The sequence below is a fragment of the Nicotiana sylvestris genome, chromosome 11 (assembly GCF_000393655.2).
Source record: "Nicotiana sylvestris chromosome 11, ASM39365v2, whole genome shotgun sequence".
NCBI classification, from domain to species: Eukaryota; Viridiplantae; Streptophyta; class Magnoliopsida; order Solanales; family Solanaceae; genus Nicotiana; species Nicotiana sylvestris.
This window is the reverse complement of record NC_091067.1, coordinates 78,463,552-78,485,215: the sequence shown is the minus strand read 5'-3', so window position 1 is coordinate 78,485,215 and position 21,664 is coordinate 78,463,552. Positions and strand designations below refer to the sequence as shown.

The 21,664-nt window shown below is 35.9% G+C and overlaps 2 protein-coding genes across 2 annotated transcripts; both read left to right on the top strand.

The window, feature by feature from the left end:
- Positions 1 to 856: 856 nt before the first annotated feature.
- LOC104221869 (upstream activation factor subunit spp27-like) lies at positions 857 to 3,594 on the top strand. Its single transcript, XM_009773007.2, has 2 exons — positions 857 to 1,319; positions 3,264 to 3,594. Exons 1-2 carry the CDS (start codon positions 1,023 to 1,025, stop codon positions 3,381 to 3,383), a joined length of 417 nt encoding a protein of 138 aa, XP_009771309.1. The 5' UTR covers positions 857 to 1,022; the 3' UTR covers positions 3,384 to 3,594.
- Positions 3,595 to 12,448: 8,854 nt separating this feature from the next.
- LOC104221871 ((S)-8-oxocitronellyl enol synthase ISY1-like) lies at positions 12,449 to 13,973 on the top strand. The gene is made up of 2 exons (XM_009773008.2): positions 12,449 to 12,621; positions 12,712 to 13,973. The coding sequence occupies exons 1-2, from the start codon at positions 12,583 to 12,585 to the stop codon at positions 13,843 to 13,845; spliced, it is 1,173 nt and encodes a 390-aa protein (XP_009771310.1). The 5' UTR covers positions 12,449 to 12,582; the 3' UTR covers positions 13,846 to 13,973.
- Positions 13,974 to 21,664: the final 7,691 nt, after the last annotated feature.

Sequence of the window (21,664 nt, the reverse complement as noted above, 5' to 3'; positions counted from 1 at the left end):
GTAAGGAAAGAATCTAAAAATGGCTTATTTTCGTTTGGGAAGGAAGGGTAACAATGTCTTTTCATATTAATTTTAATAGACTAGTGGCTACTTTTGCTCAGCATTAGAAATGCTAGATAAAAAGTAAATACCACTTTAAAAAATATCTACCCCACACAATTTACACTAATAGTGTATGAAAACTCACAATTTCAAGTTTTTAAAATCTAATTATAAAATATTTATTATAATTAGTTTATCATTGAAATAAAGGTATATAATTAGTTTATCATTGAAATAGAGGTAAGTAATTTCTTCATCCTTAAGCGTTAAAATCTTTAATTATTAGGGTTGACCTGTTGGGGGCCATTTTAATGGGAGAAATTCAAAAATAGCCATAATTTCAAAAATAATCGAAATTTAGCCAATTTTTATGTAAAGATAAATCTGAACGAAAATACTATTCAAAAAACGAAAAAATACTCCAGTATAATATACGAGAATTCCGGCATAAGTATACTGGAACTCCAGTATATTATACTGGAGTTCCAGTATAGTATACCGGTCCAGTATAATATGCTGGAGAATGGAGCACTGGTGCTCCAATACTGGAACTTTCCGCGTGTTGGAATTTCAACATAATATGCTAGAAGTTCATACACAGGTGCTCCGATCTCCAGTATGGTATGCTGGAATTTTCTGTGTTGCAGCAAAATAATGACTATTTTTCAATAACTTTGCAAACGCTGGCTATTTTTAAATGACCAATTCAATATTTTTACCATATTGATACCCGCAAATGAATCACCCAATCCAATCCTTTTGCAGTTTCACGTCAAGACTTCAACAAGGTCCAAGCTCAACAGAGGATAAGGGTAATTTGGTCAATAAAGCAGGAGGTCCAAAGGCGGGGTTATACGTTTCTCCCATACGAATACGAAAAAAGGAAAGCCCTTCTCCTCTCTTATCCACTTCGTCAAAAAAAATAAAATAAAAAAAATCCCATCTTCAATTTGCAAATCCAAAAGCAAAAGTTTCAAAAAATGGCGGTGTCTTTGGGGTTCTTCTCCACTTTCTCGGCTGTTGAAACGGCATCGTTCTTTAAGTCTTCGTCTTCTTCTGTTAGGCTTGGTGGTAATTTACCTAGTGTGCGAATGGCGACATTCGCCGCCTCTTCAAAGCCAGCTACTACGGAGCCAAAGAAGCGGGAACCAAGAGGGATAATGAAGCCACGTCGTGTTTCGCCGGAAATGCAGGCCTTCCTCGGCGGCCTTCCGGAGATTCCTCGTACTCAAGCACTCAAGTTCATTTGGGCCCACATCAAACAGCACAACCTTCAGGTATACTTTTCGATATGTTTAATTTCTTCTCGAATAAGATTAGGTACCACTAATTACTCCACTCTATAGATGGCTTTATCAATTAGAAAGCAAATGATGGTGTACACGTACCAGCTAGTTGGGATAAAAGTTTAGTTGTTGTTGCTACTGTTACGTTAGGTTTTAATTTTATTAGTGTTTGTTGGTATTCATTTCTCTGGTTAAATTAGTCGATACAGGTAGAGGCCGCTCTAGTTTGAGATTCTACAACAACCCATCTGATTTATTCTATTGTTTGTACTTATTTAGAGGATATTTTAGCACAAATAATAGATCCGAGCTAAAGCTACTGGATTCAGATAAGGTACAGACTGCATCCTATGATCCTCTGAATATAGGAATAAGTGCTGAGATTTAGAGAACGTTTAAAATTTGAGAATCAGTAATTTGCGTTAAAAGATGAGTAATTATTTATAAGTATTTGGTATGATAAATTGATTTATCCGTATTCGAGGGAAAATGTCCAAATAGAGTGAAATTGATGTAGAAGATTAATATAGTTGACTCCAACTATTTTGGATCGAGCGTTGTTGATTGGATGATTGATCATTTATATGTATATATATTCTTTTTGTTATAGTTGCATTAACGGGATTTTTTGGCTTGATTTTGGGACATATGTGTTGTAAATTGTTTGGAACCGGTGGTTACAGTAGCACGAAGGGGGATTTTAGTTATGCTTCTTGACACTTGGAAAGGATGAGAAGCTTCTTAGTTGATTATGGGTATTCATAAGAAAATGTTTTGATTAAGGGTTTATGAGGTGTATTAATTTGTTAGTTCTGGGTTGTGTTGTAGTAAGATTTGTGTTATTGCATGATTCAGTTGTCTAAAATAATGTTCTTTTCACTTGTATTTCTGAAATAACTTCATATATAGTACTTCTGCTCTGGTTTATATGTTAAATGCGCACTCACATGATTTCTTTAACCTCTTTGAGTTCGTGTTGGTCCGTATTAAATGAGCGTGTTCCAATGTTATTAACTGGTTGGTTAAATATTCATCTAGTCACTCTTGTGTCGAATCATAATTGCTCCGTTTTTGCCTTAGTGCGATTGGTATCACACCGTTAATTCAGTAACATGTTCTAGAGCTTACTTTCTAATGATAATGTTTGTGTCGTTTGTTGTATGTTGTGTAGTGTTTGAGGATGAATTGCAGACTTTTTACTGTTTTTGACTTTCAAGTATGAATTAGCAGTTCTTTTCTTGCTGGCCTAAATAGCTACTTTTGCTTCAGCCAAGACCATAGTTATGATGTCACCCTTTTTTCTTGTGATCAATTGTCGATTTGCTTGTGGCCGTATTTTCTAGCTCTTGTATGAAAGATGTATATTTGTTTGATATTTATATACTTGCCATATATATACTATTGATGAACTTACTGTGAAATATGATGTTTCATGGGAGTCTTCTTCATATGTATTCTTTTTCATTACTTCATAAAAAAGAATGTATCTTTTTCATTTTTATGTTTGAATATTTATCGACAGATATGCTTGGGATATGCTTTCAGTTTCTAATATATACCACCTGTGTTTGATGCAAAGCACATTGCTGATTTAGTTCTTTTCTTGCTGTCTGATTGTACTCCATGTGTCTGGTTAAATATCATCTAAAGTATTCTACGAAGGTTTGGAGTTTTATTCCAACTATAGATGTCGAAAGGTACTCAAGTATTTGGTCATATCCCCTTCCATGTACTCAAGCGGATCGCTTTAGTAATTTGACCTTTTCTCCCTCTGTGTTGATAAGAAAACTGTCTGATTGAGTTTGAAGAAATTGGTTCTTTCTGTTATGAGGTTTGGCTCCTTATTCAAAATATAGCAATGTATACTTTTCATATTTCTTATGCAGTATGGTAATATATAACTTACACTATCCATATTGTGCGTCATCTTTGTAGGATCCCGAGGACAAGAAGGTCATAATCTGTGATGAGAAGTTGAAGAATATTTTTGGAGGAAGAGATCGCGTCGGGTTCCTTGAGATCGCGGGATTAATTAGTCCTCACTTTCTTAAGTGACACAAGTTAAGGGAAGTTATGGAAGGAAACTCTTTTTTCTTTGTAAAATTAGGTTCTAGATTGGATGATATAGTATCTTTTAGGACTCAAAATTGCTGCTGATCAATTTAGCTCAGCTTGGTTTCTTTTAAACTTGTGAAGATCACTCTTTTGTTAAAGTTGATTGGTAGTTTTGGTTTTCAGTACTTCATATAGCTTTGCATTTCAAAATTACTGATGACTCAAGTGTTAACAATCTTGCGCTTTTTGCTGCTAGTGATGTACGGGGGCATTTCCGGACCTTCTGATGCTGTTAAATGCATTGAAAATGTGAATTATTTTCTTTACGACATGCAAATGGCGCTCAAATTTTGAAATGGAGTGGTGAAATCAGGAAATGATCTGTTTTTTCCTTTTCCTTTTCTCTATCCCTCTAGTATTCGGAATTCACTAGTCCTGAGTGTCCGACTAACTTTTTAATTCGCGACACATAAGATCCATTAAAGAGAAAGTGCTTCTTCTTGAGGATTTCTTCATTTTTTTTCTTCTCTTTCTCTTGTCAAAACTATGTTTTCCTTTTCTTTTTTTTATAGTATTCTTCTATTAGTGATAAAGTTGATGATTGTGAATTTATTGTCATTTTAAGTTCTAAATAAACGTATTATCCAATCATCGAATATGGAGAATTATAGCCTGTTTCGCCGAGCTTCTTTATGGCCAATGTGTTTTTTTTTTGCCAAAAGCACTTTTGGTAAAAAATTGAGGTGTTTGGCCAAGTTTTTGGAAGGAAAAAAAGTGCTTTTGAGGAGAAGCAGAAGCAGTTTTGGAGAAACAGAAAAAAATAGTTTTTCTCCAAAAGTACTTTTTTGAGAAGCACTTTTGAGAAAAATACACTTAGAAACAGTTTTTTAAAGCTTGGCCAAACACTAATTGCTGCTTAGAAGTGCTTTTCAAACTAATTAGTCAAACACAAATTGTTTCTCACCAAAAGTGTTTTTCTCAAGAAAAGCACTTTTAAAAAAAACACTTCTCCAAATAAGCTGATTTTTGCAGCTTGGCCAAACGGGCTATTACTCTCGTCTCTTTGAACTCCAAGAAATTCCTCTATGTTTTGCGGGAAAAGAAACTAAAATATTTGTACGCAAATCATTCATCAAAGGGAGCTGTGTTATTTCTTTGGGACATAAATTATATTCTTTGCTTATTATTTTTATTTGAATATTTACATACCTTCTAATCGTGTCTCTCTTTCTTATAGTTTTCTAGACCTGCATAATACAACTATTTGTTTCTTAACTTATCAGAAATAAATATAGTATATTTCATAAGTTATGTTTTCTTCATTTCACTCTGGATAGTTAATAATGTTTTCACTTATCATGGTGTAAACTTTTAATCTTATCTAATTAGTGATGAAGGTACTGTCGCCCAATCTCATTAGAGAAGCTTTAGGATATGTGGCCAAAGGTTCGTATTTTTATCGAGGGATCTTATTTCACCACATTCTAAGTTCTGATTTACGAATTTTCTTATATGTGGAAACAATTTAAGTTTTAATTTCTCATTTACCCATTTAATAAGAAACTTCTTAGGCACATGAAATGATTAAGATCACAAAATTTGACAAATCTTATAGCCACATGATGATATAACATATTCAATATCATAAATAGCAAAAATCTTTCTCAAAAAATCCAACAATGAACTGTATTCAGTGTATCACTATCACAACGAGAATGATTCTCCAATTCTAGTGTAGATAATTAATTTGTGTCAAGAAAATATAATCAAAATTGAAAAATATTGTAACAATCGTAGTATTTTATTTCAATTGATTTGAGCATTACAATCTCTATGATTCTTGTGATTCTTCTTATCTAATATAAATTCAAGGGCCTTTGAGCTTGATCTTGAATTTATGGTTGTTTTCACGAATGATGATCTTGAATTCAACTAGCACGAACTTTGTTTTGAACTCGTATTCCTTGAACCTTGATTTGTTCTTCGTTCTTGAGCTTGAACTTGATTTCTTGGACTTGAACTTGGTTGCTTGAAGTTTGAAACTTATAGAGAAATTTGCGGTGTTTGATTCACGGGCTCTCTCTTGCTTTTTGTTATGATTTCTGGTAGGGGTGTACAAAGAAAACCGACAAACCGCACCAAACCAATAATCCCAGTCAAACCGAGAAAAAAAATTTCACTATGGTTTGGTTTGATTTGGTTTGGTGTTAGGAAAAAAAAATCCGACCATAATTGGTTTGGTTTAGATTTAACTAAAAAGAGTCAAACCGAAATCAAATCAACTCGGCATTATATGTATACAAGTTTTAATAATATTTTATGCATAAAAATAATTATTGTAATGTAATTTATAAATATAATTTAAACTCTTTAATAATTCTCTCTTTTAATGTATATTCAAGCTTGGACTTAGAACTTTTGAATGATCAAATATGTTTTATATCCTATAAAAGTTAGTAACTCAAATAAAGCCCAAAGCAAAATCAAATCAATACTAATGCTAACAATAAAAATTCAATTCAATACTAGAAATGACAATAGTATTTTTTTTTTAGTTTCGCACTGATTTAGATAGTGAAAATGCATAACTCACTTTTATGGCTTATTAATTAGTAATATTTATCTTATGCGATTTGTTGAGTATTTTAGTATAATAATGACTCATCTCATATTATTTTGTATTATTTTATTGGGTAACGTCTTATATAGTTTTATCCTATTAGGACCTAAGAAATATTAGAGCACAAATTATAAATTGTATGCTATAAAGAGAAAACCGAAAAACCCGAGAAAAACCGTGATTGAAAAACCCGATTTTTGTTGGTTTGGTTTATAAATTTAAAAATCCGAGATAATTGGTTTGGTTTGGTAATTGAAAAATCCGAACCAACCCGACCTATGTACACCCCTAATTTCTAGTATCTTTTCTGAATTATGAAGACCCCTATTTATAGTTGCGAGAAGGAAGAATTGTGATGAGAACAAACTCTTTCCGATCAATCAGATTAAAGTGTGACAAGGCCGTATTTGATTGGTTAGAACATGTCACCTACATATGTGGCGCGATTTCATTGACCTTTTAATTTGACTTGGCATGCCTTGTCATTTCGACATGTGGCACGATCCTATTGGTTCTTCCATTTGACTTGGTGTGCCAAGTCATTTGATACGTGGCACCAAACTGGATTTCTAGAAAGATGACATATTGGACTTAATAAAGTGGACTATTCATTCATAGCCCAATTAAGTGGGCTAGCCTCCTGAATTTTGACTTATTTATTTAATCTATATATTGAATATATAATTAATCTAATTATATTAGTCAATAAATTTATTTAAACTAATATATTTTGAATTTAAAATATAGTCCAAATTATTTTACGAATTTAAATTTAATAAAATTTAATTATCTATAAATACCCCTACTTCGAAGCTTGTGAAATACTATAAACTTTAAAAGACTAGACCGAAAAGTATTTGTTGACGACAATTCGTATTTTCCTTCTTACAATTTGAAAACGACTTCGCCGATGTTTTTTCTTGCGATTAGAATACTTTAGTTGCATTCTATCTGGACCAAAATATTGACAGATCCCATGTGCCATAATTAATCCTTTAACTTTTTTTTTTTTACTTGAGCCAAGCAATTTCAGTTTAAGTTGATGCCGCAAGACATTAAAATTGGCCTCTTAATGGAGCACATATTTGATCTACTATACGTGGCAGTAGCTAGAACATATGAATTCATTACAATTAATTATTATGTACATTTGTATCACCACAATTTTTAATTTAAGTAGTACTCTGAAACACGTCTTTCCTTCTTTGACTAGCATTGTTAATTTGAGTAGGAGTCAACTTGTAGTAGCCCAATTTACATTAATTATGACAGCCGCCTTAGCCACTGATCCCACCTCGAGATTGAAAACCGAACGTAACTTCAGTGTGTGAAGGGAGAGATACTCATCTCTGCCAAAAATTAAAGGGATAATCTTAGGGGGTGAAGGGATAGATACTTATTCCTGCCCAAAAATCGGAAGGGCAATCACACGGTGTAAAGGGATGGATACTTATCCCCGTACGAAAATTGGAGGCATAATCTTAAGGTGCAAAAGTTCATACGGTATATAGAAGGACAAATCCACGGTAATATATAGAAGGACAAATTTTCAACAGTGTATAGAAGGATCAACTTGCAACGAGACCGGATTAAGGTGCAAAGACACTTAAATGTCCACCTTAAGATTGAAAAAGTATAGATCCTTAAAGGCAAACCCACGAAGAGGTCAACTTAAGGTGCAAAGAGACTTAAACGTGCACCCTAAGATTGGAAAATTATAATCCATTTTGAGGACAAACCCACTATGAGGCCGACTTAAGGTCAAAGGGACTTAAACGTCCACCTTAAGATTCAAAAATTATAGTTTCTTTTAAAGACAAAACCACAAAGAGGCCAACTTTTCCACCTTAAGATTGAAAAATTAGAAAGCGTCAACTCGAAGGCTTGGTGGACTTAACGACTTCGACTTAAACACTTGGAAAACTTTGAAGACTTTGCAGACTTCAACTTAAAGACCGACAAACTTGAAGATTTGACGGACTTAAAGATTTGGTGAACTTTGACGCTTTATCTTGAAGAGCGATGGACTTTTAAACTTCAACTTGAAAAATTAGCAGACTTGAAGACTTCAACTTAAAGACTTGGAGGCTTAAATACTTAACTTGAAGACCGACAAACTTGAGGACTTCAACTTGAAGACCAATGGACTTGAAAGCTTCAACTTGAAGATTTGGAGGGCTTGAATACTTCAAATTGAAGGTGTAGTAGACAAGAGAAATTCAATTTGACTTGGCATTAAAGAGTTCAACTTGAAAATTTTGGCTTTCTACTAAAAGACTACCTCCATCCATTAGAGATACCAATTTGTTGTGGAGGCTTGCCACCATTGAACCATCAATCTTTGATAAGGCACAAAGTCGAATACATCTAAGCCCAATTTTTTAAGTTCCAATCAAGTGGATTATATTCCATCATGCGTCATTCGAATAATGTTTGGGGTGACATATATTTTTGAACTCATGTGACTTGATTTAGAATAAAACTCTAAGCTGCCTATATACCTTAGTAAAGAGGATCAAGTCATATCGTAGTTCAGAATAGGTGAATTTTTTTTCTTAATGTCCGAACTTTTGCCTAGGCCGCCTATTTCGAGGTTTTCAACCTAGCAAAATTTTTTGGGCCGTATACAGTTTATACTTGTACAGGCCAAGAGTAACATGAAGTTTATGCTTTTGCGTTAAAGAGCGTAGCGATTTGCATTTTAAGCTTGTATTTTGAGGAGATTTACAACTTGAAGATTTTTCTCAAATTTGAAGAGCTTCATGACATGCAGTTTAGGCTCGTGCGTCCAGGAGAATAGCGATTTGCAGTTTAAGCTCGTATTTTGAGGTGCATTACAACTTGCAGTTTAGGCTCGTGCATTAAGAAGCATTATAATTTGTAGTTTAGGCAAGTTGAGGAGCATTATAATCGGTAGTTTAGGCTCGTGCGTTGAGGAGCGAAGTAACTTGCAGATTTAGCTAAAAGTTGAAGATCTTTGGAACTTAAAGTTTGGCTCGAATTTGAAGAGCTTCGTGACTTGAATATTTAGATCAAAGTTGAAGAGCTTTCGGCATGAGTCTTTGCTCGAATTTAAAGATCTTTATGTCTTGAAGATTTAGCTCGAATTTGAAGAGCTTCACAACTTGAAGACTTTGCTCGAATTTAAATAGCTTTACAACTTGAAGACTTTGTTCGAATTTGAAAAGCTTTACTTCTTGAAAACTTAGTTCAAAATTGGGGAGCTTCATGACATACAATATAGGATCATGTGCCAGAAAGCAATATAACTTGCAGTTTAGGCTCGTGCGTTGAGAAGCATTATAACTTGCAGTTTAGGCTCATGCGTAGAGGAGCATTATAACTTGCAATTTAGGTTCGTGCGTTGACGAGCATTATAACTTGTAGTTTAGGCTCGTGCATTGAGGAGCATTATAACTTGCAATTTAGGCTCGTGCATTGATGAGCATAGTGACATGCATAGACTCTTCGGTTTCATTTTCGGATGAAAACTTGCCCCCATCCTCGATGCCTTGTTCTTCTTCTTGTTTGTCGTAAGACTCAAAGACAGGTAGCCCTTCATCTCCACTTGTGGACACACTTAGTTCCATATATTAGCGCGAGTTGCTAGTTCTTCAACTATTTTGGGCTTTATTTCTTGTAATGTATAGCGAAGACCCCAATGCATGCCTTGAATACATATTTCGATTCTAGAAGTTTCACTAAGGCGGTCTTTGCAGTTGAGGATTAATCTCCTCCAGCGATTGATGAAGTCAATAACTGTCTCATCCTTTCATTGATGAGCGATTGTAAGTTCGATCATGCTTATGGTGCGTCTTGCGCTATAGAAATAATTGAGAAACTCTTGCTCCAACTGCTCCCAACTATCGATGGAATCAGATTCGAGATCTGTGTACCAATCGAATGCATTACCTTTGAGAGATCGAACAAACTATTTGACAAGATAATCATCATAAGTTCCAGTATTGTTGCAAGTTTCAACAAAGTGCGCTACATACTGTTTTAGATTTCCCTTGCCGTCGAATTGTTGCAACTTAGGAGGTTGATAACCAATATGCATCTTCAAGTTATCAATTCTTTGTATATACGGTTTTATATATGCGAGAGATAATTTGGACGACGACTCAGACTTATCTTTGATAGCCTCCATGATGAAATCCTTCAATTTCTCAATGGGAATCAGACCTTCAGTGGAGACTTGGATCTCATTGGTTGTTGTTGGTTGCTTTTTGGAGAAGTTTCCTCTCTCTTGTGACATTTGTAGATTTAAAGGTGTTTGTGTGGATTCTCCTTCTACTATGCTATCCAATTTATTTGTTAACTTGAAAAGTTTAGCATCTTGATCTTGCATGTGCTTTGACGCTTGGTTTTTGTCAAATTTGCAACTTGTTCTTTTACGGTAGAAGCTTCAATAACCATTGTTTGCATGATCGCCATAGAGGATGAAGAATATGGAGTAGCTTAGAGGTCACACTAATAGAGGTTAGAGTAGATCCAGTGCTCAAGCCATTATCATCGGTTTGCATGAAGGGTTTCTTGGACATAGATAAACTAAGTTGGGCAAGACCCTTTTCGATCCTTTCGGCGATGTCGTTCCCTTTTTGGGTCGTGCTTGCAGAGGATCTTGCTCCTTTTGAGGATAAAGATCCTAAAATAGGGGTTGATGTGGATGGCTCTTGAAGTGCTTGTCGTCCTAAAAAACTTTCTTTGCTCCTTGTAACTGGTCCAAAGCTTCCAAAGGTAACATCGAAGATGTTTTCCACATCAACATCGAACTTGGAATTAGCAGCCGTAGGGGAAGTTGATCTGGAGTTGATTTTCTGTGAAGCCATTTCGATGTTCTTAAACTTTGGTGCTTGAAAAATTGAGATGAGATGTAGAGATTGTTCCACTAGGTGTGCTAGAATTTGTCGATAATAAATTTGCGTCAAGAAAATATAACCAAGACCAAAAAATATTGAAACAATTTTAGTATTTTATTTCGATTTACTTGAGAGTTACAATCTCGATGATTCATCTGATTCTTCTTTTCTAATATAAATTCAAGGCTTTTGAGCTTGATCTTGAATTTATGATTATTTCCACAGACGATGATTTTGAATTCAACTAGCACGAACTTTATTTTGAACTCGTACTCCATGAACCTTGATTTTTCTTCATTCTGAGCTTGAACTTGATTGCTTGAAGTTTGAAGCTTGTGGAGAAATTTTCGGCGTTTGATCCACGAGCTTTCTCTTGCTTCTTGTTATGATTTCTGGTGTCTTTTCTGAGTTATGAAGATCCCTATTTATAATTTTGGGAGAAAAGAGTTGTGATGAGAACAAATTCTTTCTGACCAATCAGATTAAAGCGTGACGATGCCGCATTTGATTGGTTAGAACATGTCACTTGCACATGCAACGCGATTTCATTGGCCTTTTAATTTGACTTGGCATGTCTTGTCATTTCGACACGTGACACGATCCTATTGGCTCTTCCATTTGACTTGGCATGCCACGTCATTTTACACCAAATTGGGCCCCTAGAAAGATGACATCTTGAGCTTAATAAAGTAGGCTCATCATTCGTAGTCCAATTAAGTGGACTAGCCCAATGAATTTAGACTTATTTATTTAATCCATATATATTGAACTTATATAATTAATTCAATTATATTAATCCAATAAATTTATTTGAACTAATATATCTTGAATTTAAAATATAGTCCAAATTCTATTACGGATTTAAATCCAACAAATTTTAATTATCTACACCTACAAGTAGGGGTGTTTATGGTTCGGTTTGGATCGGTTTTTCCCTAAAAAGCAACCAAACCAAGTAAGTCGTTTTTTCAAATATTAGAACCAAACCAATTAAGTCGGTTTTTTCTCGATTCAGTTTATGTCGGTTTTTCGGTTAGACATGCACTACCAAACACATTTCGGCGACCACATTTTTAACGTAACACTATCAAATCAATTGCCCTTTGAGAAATCTATTATTTACCAAGATATATTGATGATAATTGAATCTAATAGTGATGAATAATTTAAGGACTCAATTAAAAATATATTATTTTTAACAAGAAATAGATTCTTATACTTAACAAAAGAAAACTACCAATCAAACTAGAATGTAAAAGTAAAGAACTGTACTAAAAGTGCAAACGATTAACATTTACTACAAAATTTTTAAAACTTTGTATAAAAGTGTGTGTGTATATATATATATATATATATATATATATAGGTATAATTCCAAATTTAAAATAGCTACTTCTATATTCGGTTTGGTTAATTTTTTTTTTATTAAAATCAAAACTAAATCAAATTTGATTGATTTTTAAATTTTAAAACCAAAACCAAAACCGAAACCAAAATAAAAAGTATCGATTTTTTTTATTGGTTTGGTTTGATTTTCGGTGTGGCTTTTGGATATTTAAAACACCCCTACCTACAAGTCCTTCCAAAAAAAAAAAAGAGAGAGAGAAATTTTGTCCAATGATATAGTACAAGACGCCAGACTTGACAGGTCTCATATCCTGCTCTCACCAATTTCCCATTGTAATTGAGCTTTTGCTGGGAAATTGGAAACCAAAAGATGAGCTGGTGGTGGTCTGGAGCTATAGGCGCTGCCAAGGTAATTACGTTAACTTCTCTCTACATCTCCCCCACTTCATCTACTGCAGTAATTCTTTATTCAACAATCTAATTATTTCTTAATTTCCAGAAAAAAATCGATCAAGATGATGCCCCAATACAGAAGTATCAAAGCGTTGCACTAATCATCGGAGTCACCGGCATCGTCGGCAACAGCCTCGCCGAGATCCTCCCTCTCTCCGACACCCCCGGTGGTCCTTGGAAGGTCTACGGCGTCGCTCGCCGTCCTAGACCGTCCTGGAACGCCGACCACCCTATTGAGTACATCCAATGCGACATCTCAAACCCTGAAGATTCGCAATCCAAACTCACTCTTTTCTCTGACGTCACTCACGTTTTCTACGTGACTTGGGCCAGTCGATCCACAGAGATCGAAAACTGTGAAACCAATGGGGAAATGTTCAAAAATGTACTGAATGCTATTATTCCCAATTGCCCCAATTTGTCTCACATCTGTTTGCAAACGGGTCGAAAACACTATCACGGCCCGTTTGAATTGTTCGGAAAAGTAGGACATGATACCCCACATCACGAGGGTTTGCCCCGTTTACCCGTACCCAATTTCTACTACACTCTTGAGGATATTTTATTTGAGGAGGTGAAAAAGAAAGAAAAATTAACATGGTCAGTTCATAGGCCCGGGTTGATATTTGGGTTTTCACCCTATAGCTTAATGAATATTATTGCAACTCTGTGTGTTTATGCAGCTATATGTAAACATGAGGGGTTGAAATTGAAATTTCCAGGAGTTAAATCAGCGTGGGACGGGTACTCGGACTGTTCAGATGCGGAATTAATTGCAGAGCATCAAATATGGGCGTCAGTGAATCCTAATGCAAAGAATGAGGCATTTGATGTAAGCAATGGGGATGTGTTTAAGTGGAAGCATTTGTGGGGGATATTAGCTGAGGAATTTGAAGTGGAAGCTGAAGAATTTGATGAAAAGAAGAAGAGATGGAGATTGGAGGAGATGATGAAGGATAAAGGAGAAATTTGGGATGAGATTGTGAAGGAGAATGGATTGGTGCCTAATAAATTAGAGCAAGTTGGAGGTTGGTGGTTTGTTGATATTGTTCTTAGTGGAGAGTGTCCTTTGGATACTATGAACAAGAGTAAAGAACATGGCTTTTTGGGTTTTAGGAACTCCAAAAATGCCTTCATTTCATGGATTGATAAAGTGAAAGCCTACAAAATTGTCCCTTAATTAGTTTGATTTTCTTTACTACTCATATAAGTTAAAGTTGTGGGATATATGGCTAAGTGGATGTAAACTTTTAAGTTTAGTCCTCTATTACACTTAAACACCGAAGAAAATATCAAATTTTTGTAGAAGCCAAGTGGAAGGAAAAGTTTAAAGAGATAAGACAAGTCCAGCAAGAACCATTTTCCATTTGATGAACAAGTGACTGGTGAATTTGCCTGGAAGAGAAAACAATATACCGAATAACACAAAGTGAAAGGTAAATATTACTCCACTTAGTATATTAGAAGTATTCACTTTGCCAATTATCGTATACAGAAAATGAAAGGTAAATAGTATACCAGAAGTCCTTGTGATCAATTGCCATATTCAGAAAATTTCGCCTATTTCTGTTATAAGTATTCAATTTGTCAATTAGATGAACGAGTTACTTGAAATTTTTGCCCAATAGGCCTAGAGAAAGTTCCAAATCTTTTTCACCCAATGGAAACTGATTCTCACACAATACTACCCACTATTCACTTAGACGTCAGTTGTGTTGATATGCAATCAGTTATACTGATCTCACTTATTCACTCTATTTTATATTTTTTTCAGCATTTTTTATATAGTGTTATTCGGGCTGCTAGCTCTACCACCATGTGTACCTCATAGACATATGTGAAGGAATTACCTATGATTTTTTATTGACTCTTATTTATTTAGAATGACTACGAAATACTCGTCATAACACATTTTCAATAATGCAGACATCATTTTTAGTTGTTAAAATATTAATATAGGTGGAAACTTAGCCATATCAGTCTAAGGTCAATTGTGAAGGTTGGGTGAACCTCTAGATATGGATTCTTCAATTCAAGAGTGGTACCATTACGTGAGTGACATATAAGTAGCCAAATTACATTTTAACACCAGTCAAAGCACATGTAACATTAGGACTGGAGAAAGGGAAAATTACAAAGAAGAAAAAATCAGACACGTCCTAGTTTACATAACCACAAACTAGTCCCTCATAGCAATTAATGTGGTTAAAGTCATGCTATCGTATCGTATGAAAAGAAAATTGCTGGTGCTACGGCATTGAAAAAGATATACGTATGTATCTTTCAGCTTAAAGTCAAGGGTTTCGTATGTCTTTCCTCATCGCTATCATTTGCAAAAACCAACTTTGCCACTTACAAAGACTATGAAATCTTGGTAATGATTATTGTCTACTTGACAGCGAAAATAAAAACTTTATTTTGCATTCGAGGTTTATACCACCTCATGATAATTTACTACAATTTGGTAATGAGTTGAGGTGAAAATATACACTAATCTATAGGTAATTCTAGATAAGTTTCTTTCCTTCTGCAACCATGCGGTACACGACATATTGAAACTTTTAATATATATATATATACACCTGGTTTTTAGACAAGTGAATTAATTCGATCCTGAAATAATAAAAGAAATGAAGAAATATATAATACTTAGCCTTGATATGAAGATGAAATAGCAGAAATAGTAATTCCGGGAGCGAGGTTTCCGGGCACAACAGTAATGAAATCTAAAAGTAAGAAGATAAAATTGTATAGAGCTTTGAATAGATTATAGTGTAAGTTTGCCAGAAAATTACTGTCCTTTACAATGATAGCCAAACTCACTATTTATAGTTGCACCTAGCGAACAAGGTCCTAGGATTAGGGGTGTACATATGTCGGGTTGATTCGAATTTTCTAATTATCAAACCAAACCAATTGTATCGGATTATTAAATCTAAAGATCAAACCAAACCAAACCAATAAAATTTAGGTTTTTTAGTCTCGGTTTTTCTTGGATTTTTCGGGGTTTCGAATTTTTTTTCATAAAGTATTCATAGTGCAAAACATAGAATTTTTGCTCCAAATATTTCTTTAATCCTGGTAAAACAGAACTATATAAGGTGTTTTTCAATAAAATAACATAAATATGAGATGAGTTATGGCATTATACTAAAATATTCAATAATAAAGATAATAAAATCACACAAAATAAATATTATTAATAAGCCATAATGAAATCAAACAAAATTGAAAATTACTAATAAGTTGCTAAAATAAGTACGACTAATAAGTACCATTATTTATATGACTAAACACTATAAAAGAAAAATAAGTTATGCATTTTATCTAAATCAAGGATAAGCTAAAAATTAGATATCCAATATTATTTTTATTCGTAGAACAATTGAATTGAATATTTTTTATTAGCATTAGCAATGATTTGGTTTTGGTTTAGGATTTATTTGAGTTACTAACATTTATGGACTATAAAATTTATTGGAGCATCCAAAAAATATAAGTCCAAGCTTGAAATAATACGTTAAAAGATAAAACTATGAAAAAACTTAAGAAATATTTATAAACTACACTACAATAAATATATTTATGTATTAAATATATTCAAAGCGTCTATACATATAATGCCGGGTTGGTTTGGTTTCGGTTTGACTTTTTTTTAGTTAAAACCAAACCAAATCAAATATTGTCGGTTTTTTTTCTAACACCAAACCAAACCATAGTTAGATTTTTTTCTCGGTTTGACTCGGATTATGGGGTTGGTGCAATTTTGTCGGTTTTATTTATACACCCCTACCTAGGATCATGCCCTTCTTTAATGTCAATTATGAGGGTCATTGAAGAATGTGTAACGGTGAGCATAAATGACAAATTCTTTATTACGAGCAATGTACTAAATGCTGCAGAATATTCTCCATTAAATGCTACCGGGTGGCAGCCATTTATTGCATCTTTATGAGCATCATTATTCCCGATGACAATTGGAACGATTGTCTTCGATTTTAGCTATCCTTTGTTTTCGGCTCCACGTGTCATTCTCTTATGCAATTATTTTACATAGTATATTTTTGTCCTATACAGATAGTCCCTCTGCTTTCCGGTGACATAACTTTGTCATCGGAAAGTTGATAGAAACATTCTTTTTGGACGAAATTTCTCTGACTCCCTCTGAAGAACTTGTGACAGTTGATTAGACGTACGTCTCTTCACATTTAATGCCCCGAACACGCGTCATTTCATAATTCAGCATAACTTTTGCCAGTTATCGAGGTAATTATGGCTACAAATTTAGCCGCATAAAGTTTTACTTATACGCATCACCCTCCTTCATTAATATCCCATAATTCTCGAAACTCTCCCAAACTCTCTTCATTCAATTTGTACTCTGTTCTTCAACTTTTCTTTAACTTTCTTCAAACAAGAAACACTTTTTTTTTTCTTCCATAACATACAATGGCTTCTTCTTCAAAAAATATCGGTTCCTCAAAGAACAAAAACAAAGCCGATAATGTCGCTCCTCCTATAGTGAGCACCATCATTCCTAGAAGTCTTGTCACAACTAAAGACTTCAAAGAGAAATTTCTTTCTGTTAGCCCTCGTACATGGGCCGTTAGTAGATATCCTTCTTCCATCCGTCTTTCCAGCATTCCTATTGTGAAGGAAGATTGTCATTGCCAGGATTTAGACATTATCTCGCTTGATCTGGAGGAATGGGTAACTTTACCCAAAAAGGGTTTTACGTACTTCTATATGTATCCCTTCACTTTAGGGATATTTTCTCTTAGCAGAGAGCTTGACTACTTTATTGTGGAGTTTTTCCTCCACTACCAAGTATGTTTGGCCTAGGTGAGTCTCTCTGTGTAGAGGACGATTGCTTGCCTTCAGTGCCTGTGTCAAGAAACGGGGGAAGAGCTATCCCTAGCTCACGTGATGAACCTTTATTCCCCCCAAGATCTTCCGTGAGGGGACGATTAACTTTAGTAAGCGAGGCCACCATGAATTGCTATCCAGCATGGATGATGATAATGGCCGTGGGTGGATGGAATAATTTGTTTCAGTTATCACCAGTGACATCATCCCGGCCTCGGCCCCTTCCTTCCCAGAATTGTAGAACCGCACTCGTAAGTACACGATTTCTTTCTACTCTTGTTAAAGATCCTTCCTCATAATGATTGACTTTTCTTCCTTTACCTACCTCAGCGACTCGGTGGGTTCCTTCTAGGTTTGAGGGCTTGAACTAATGGGTTCAGATTATTTTGGATGTTACTACACTCGAAACCCACTTGTGGAAAGAGTTGTCCCTGAAATATGGGTGGAAGGCTAAAAATCATAGTGAGCTGACCTTCATCTTGTCCTTACCTTTTCCTATGAGAAATTTGTTTGATCCTTTTCTTCTATTGAATATAGGTCTATCCCCGAGTTTAGTCGTCATCCCTGAGGAGGATGTTTGGGCTGATCTTGCTGACGTGACGAGGCTACTGCAGAAAGCTTTTTCACAAACAGGCGTCTCTGGTCCAGTTTCTGGTGTAAATGCTTCTTCTCGGAGTCCCTGACCGAAGAACAAGCGACAAAAAATAAGGCATTCCGAAAAAAAAGAGGGAAAAGAATGCTGCCCCTAAGTCGTCTCCAGAAGTCATGGTGAGGAACTCTCTACCCGGGCCGGTCATAGATACCATGATGATTGACGATGAGTGAGAAGCTAGAGAGGATGGAGCTTCTCTACATAGACGAGGACGACCTTCCTCAACTCAACAAACTGCTCAATCTGTTGAGTTAGTTACACCAACCGAGGATGATGCCTCGGCGCTTTGGGGGAGTATGAAACAGGTGAAAAATGCCAACTCTCGTTTTCGGATCCCAATTTGTTGTGCCCAATACTATGGGTCTGAGTAACGGGTCCCTGCTGTCTTCGGTTAATGAGAAACCAACAACTAGCACTGTGTTTGTCGCAAATGCTTCTCTCTCTTCAATACAATCAGATTCATCTCTATCTTCACCAACTCTTCCACCAGCAATTGCTACATTATCTCCACCAGCCGCTTCTGTCTGAGAAGAGGATGTTCTTCTCCCCCAATCCCCAGTTCAAGGGAATTTGGGGAAAAATTATGTTACCCCTGGAGAAGATCTGCAAAGGAGGAGTAGCGTCGCTCTCTTGGTATCCATCGAATGTAATTTGCTATCTCGGCTGATGGAACTTGCTAACTATTTGATGCCTTTGGCTTCACAAAAATATTGGGAAAAGATGCAGGCTCTCTCTCGAGAGTGCTTGTTGAACAATGCCATGCACAACGCCGTAATGGTTCTGTCACGCCCCAAACCTGGGGAGGCGTGGCTGGCACCCGATGTCATAGTGGCCCGAGCGAACCACTCTATAACTTATTCCTTCCTTTTTGTAACTATCATGGGCCAGCATGACCACAACTCGTAATGTACAATTGTAAGTGGAAAAATGTTATATCAATGAACCATCGTTCATAAAATATGAATACATATGGGCCATCAAGGCCTCTGATATACTATACATAATAGACTTGTGTCTACAAAGCCTCTAAGATTAGTTGACATAAAATGGGACAGGGTACCGACCTACCCATAAGGCTGTGGTAAAACTCTGACACGGTGACTTATAGATATGGCTGCACTCCGAATGAGATGGAGTCTTACCGATCCTTTGCTGAATGCCAATATCATCTATGATGAAGGCTCGTCAAACTGATTGTCTATACCTGAATGCATGAATGCAACGTCCCCAACAAAAGAACGTCAGTACGAATAATGTACTGAGTATGTAAGACATGTAAATAAGTATATACAGGACATGGAAGAAAACGTGGAGTAAATGACTCAGCCTGTAAACCTGGATGGCTCTGTAAATCAAAATCATGAAATATCTTTAATGTCATGCATATATATATATAAATGTCATGTAATGCATAGGTCTATATGTACATAACATCATCAAGCCTCTGAGGGCATCCCATCATATCATTTCAGCCAATGTGGGCAACATCATCATCGTATACCAGCTGATCAGGTGGTGATGCGTATATAACGCCATAACCTTTTTCCCATATCCCATATACATATATTTACATATATACACGTATATAACACAATCTGGTGCCACTGTGGGCAAAATCATCAACGTATACTAGCTGATCAGGTGGTGGTGCGTATATAACGCCATAACCTTTTTCCCATATTCCATATACGTATATATACATATATACGCGTATATAATGCCGTCTGAGTCATGGGTAACTGCACATGAAAATGAGTGCAATGCATGAGAAGTACATTAATAAAACTTCTTAGAACGTCAAAAGACCATTATATCTCTGATTAATATCATTTTACAGGAATAAATAACATAGACATCCTTAATTGCTAAGAGTAGAAACACTTTTGAAATAACATTACATTTACGTATCGTTGCCTGGATCATGCCAAAAGAAAGAAGGATTAGCCTTACTCAGTACATTATTTGTATTGACGTCCTTTTGTTTGGGACGCTGCATTCATGCCTGTAGGTATAGACAATCAGTTTGATGAGGCTTCATCGTAGATGAGATTAACATTCAGTGAAGGATCGGTAAGACTCCATCTCATTCGGAGTGCAGTCGTGTCTATAAGTCACCGTGTCAAAGTTTTACTATAGACTTATGGGTAGGCCGGTACCCTGTCCCATTTTATGTCAACTAATCTTAGAGGCTTTGTAGACACAAGTTTATTATGTACAGTATATCAGAGGCCTTGACGGCCTATATGTATTCATGTTTTATGAACGATGGTTCATTGATATAACATATTCCCATTTACAATTGTACATTACGAGTTGTGGCCATGTTGACCCATGATAGTTACAAAAAGGAAGAAATGAGTTACAAAGTGGTTCGCTTGGGCCACTATGGCACCGAGTGCCAGCCACTCCTCCCCAGGTTTGGGGTGTGATAGGTTCATTCTTCATTTCTTTTGTCATTTCTCTTATCTTTGACTGGATAAATATCTTGAGTTTGCCTTTCTTGTTTTACAAGCCAATTTCCTTGCTTCCGAGGGCCTCTAGAGGTTGATTCGGAAAAAATAAGAACTTACCTCCGAACGGGATTAACTTTTGGCCGAGCGGGATCAAACTGCTGCTCGTCTCTCAGAATCGGAAATCATAGCTGTTGAGGCCATTGTGTTGGAGACTCGTATTCAGTAAAGCAAGCAAGAAGTAAAAACACTTAGCCATGAGATTGCCCCACTGAGGGTTCAATTTGAAGAGGCCAAAGCCAAATGGGCTGAAGTCCTTTGTGTTGTTCTTGTTGTATCCGATCGTAAGGCTGCCTACGCTGAGAGATTGACCAACCTAGAGAAAGCTTTGAACTCCAAAACTTAAGAGCTTGCTGTTGCGGGAGTGAAATATTCCCAATTAGAGGAGAAGTATAAGAATACCATTGAGCATAATAGAATTTTCAGTTATACTGTCCGCAAACTCGACGTGAGCCTTAAGTCCGTTAGATCCGCCTGGGAAAACCTTCTGCCGAGGTTAACCAACTAAAAGAAAAACTCAAATGCCGAGCGGCTTCCCTCGTTGTTGAGAAAACTTACATTATGTACTGCTTGAGGAGAAAACCCTTGGAAGAGGCTAAAACGGGTATCATTGACTTTGATGTTGAAATTGCTAAAGCCCGTGAGCTAGAGTCGGCTTTTAAAAGGGGTCTCCCGATAGGGCCTGGTGCTTTCGGTTCTTCCGCTTCCGGTTCCAAAACTTTGGGAATAGAAGAGGTACTGGAAGGCGAAGATGTTGAAGTCCAGACTGATGAGGGCCAAGATGTTGAGCCATTGGCGGAACTACCCACTTCCCTTGGGGGCGCGGACACTTCTCTTCCTCCGGGTTCCGGAGATGCAACAATTTAGCTTTTCCTTTCTTTTCCCAACTTTTGTATCCATGCCGTTTCGGCACGTTTATTGTGAATAAAGACATCTTTTGCTCATGTATTGCATGAGTTTTTTCCCGTTTG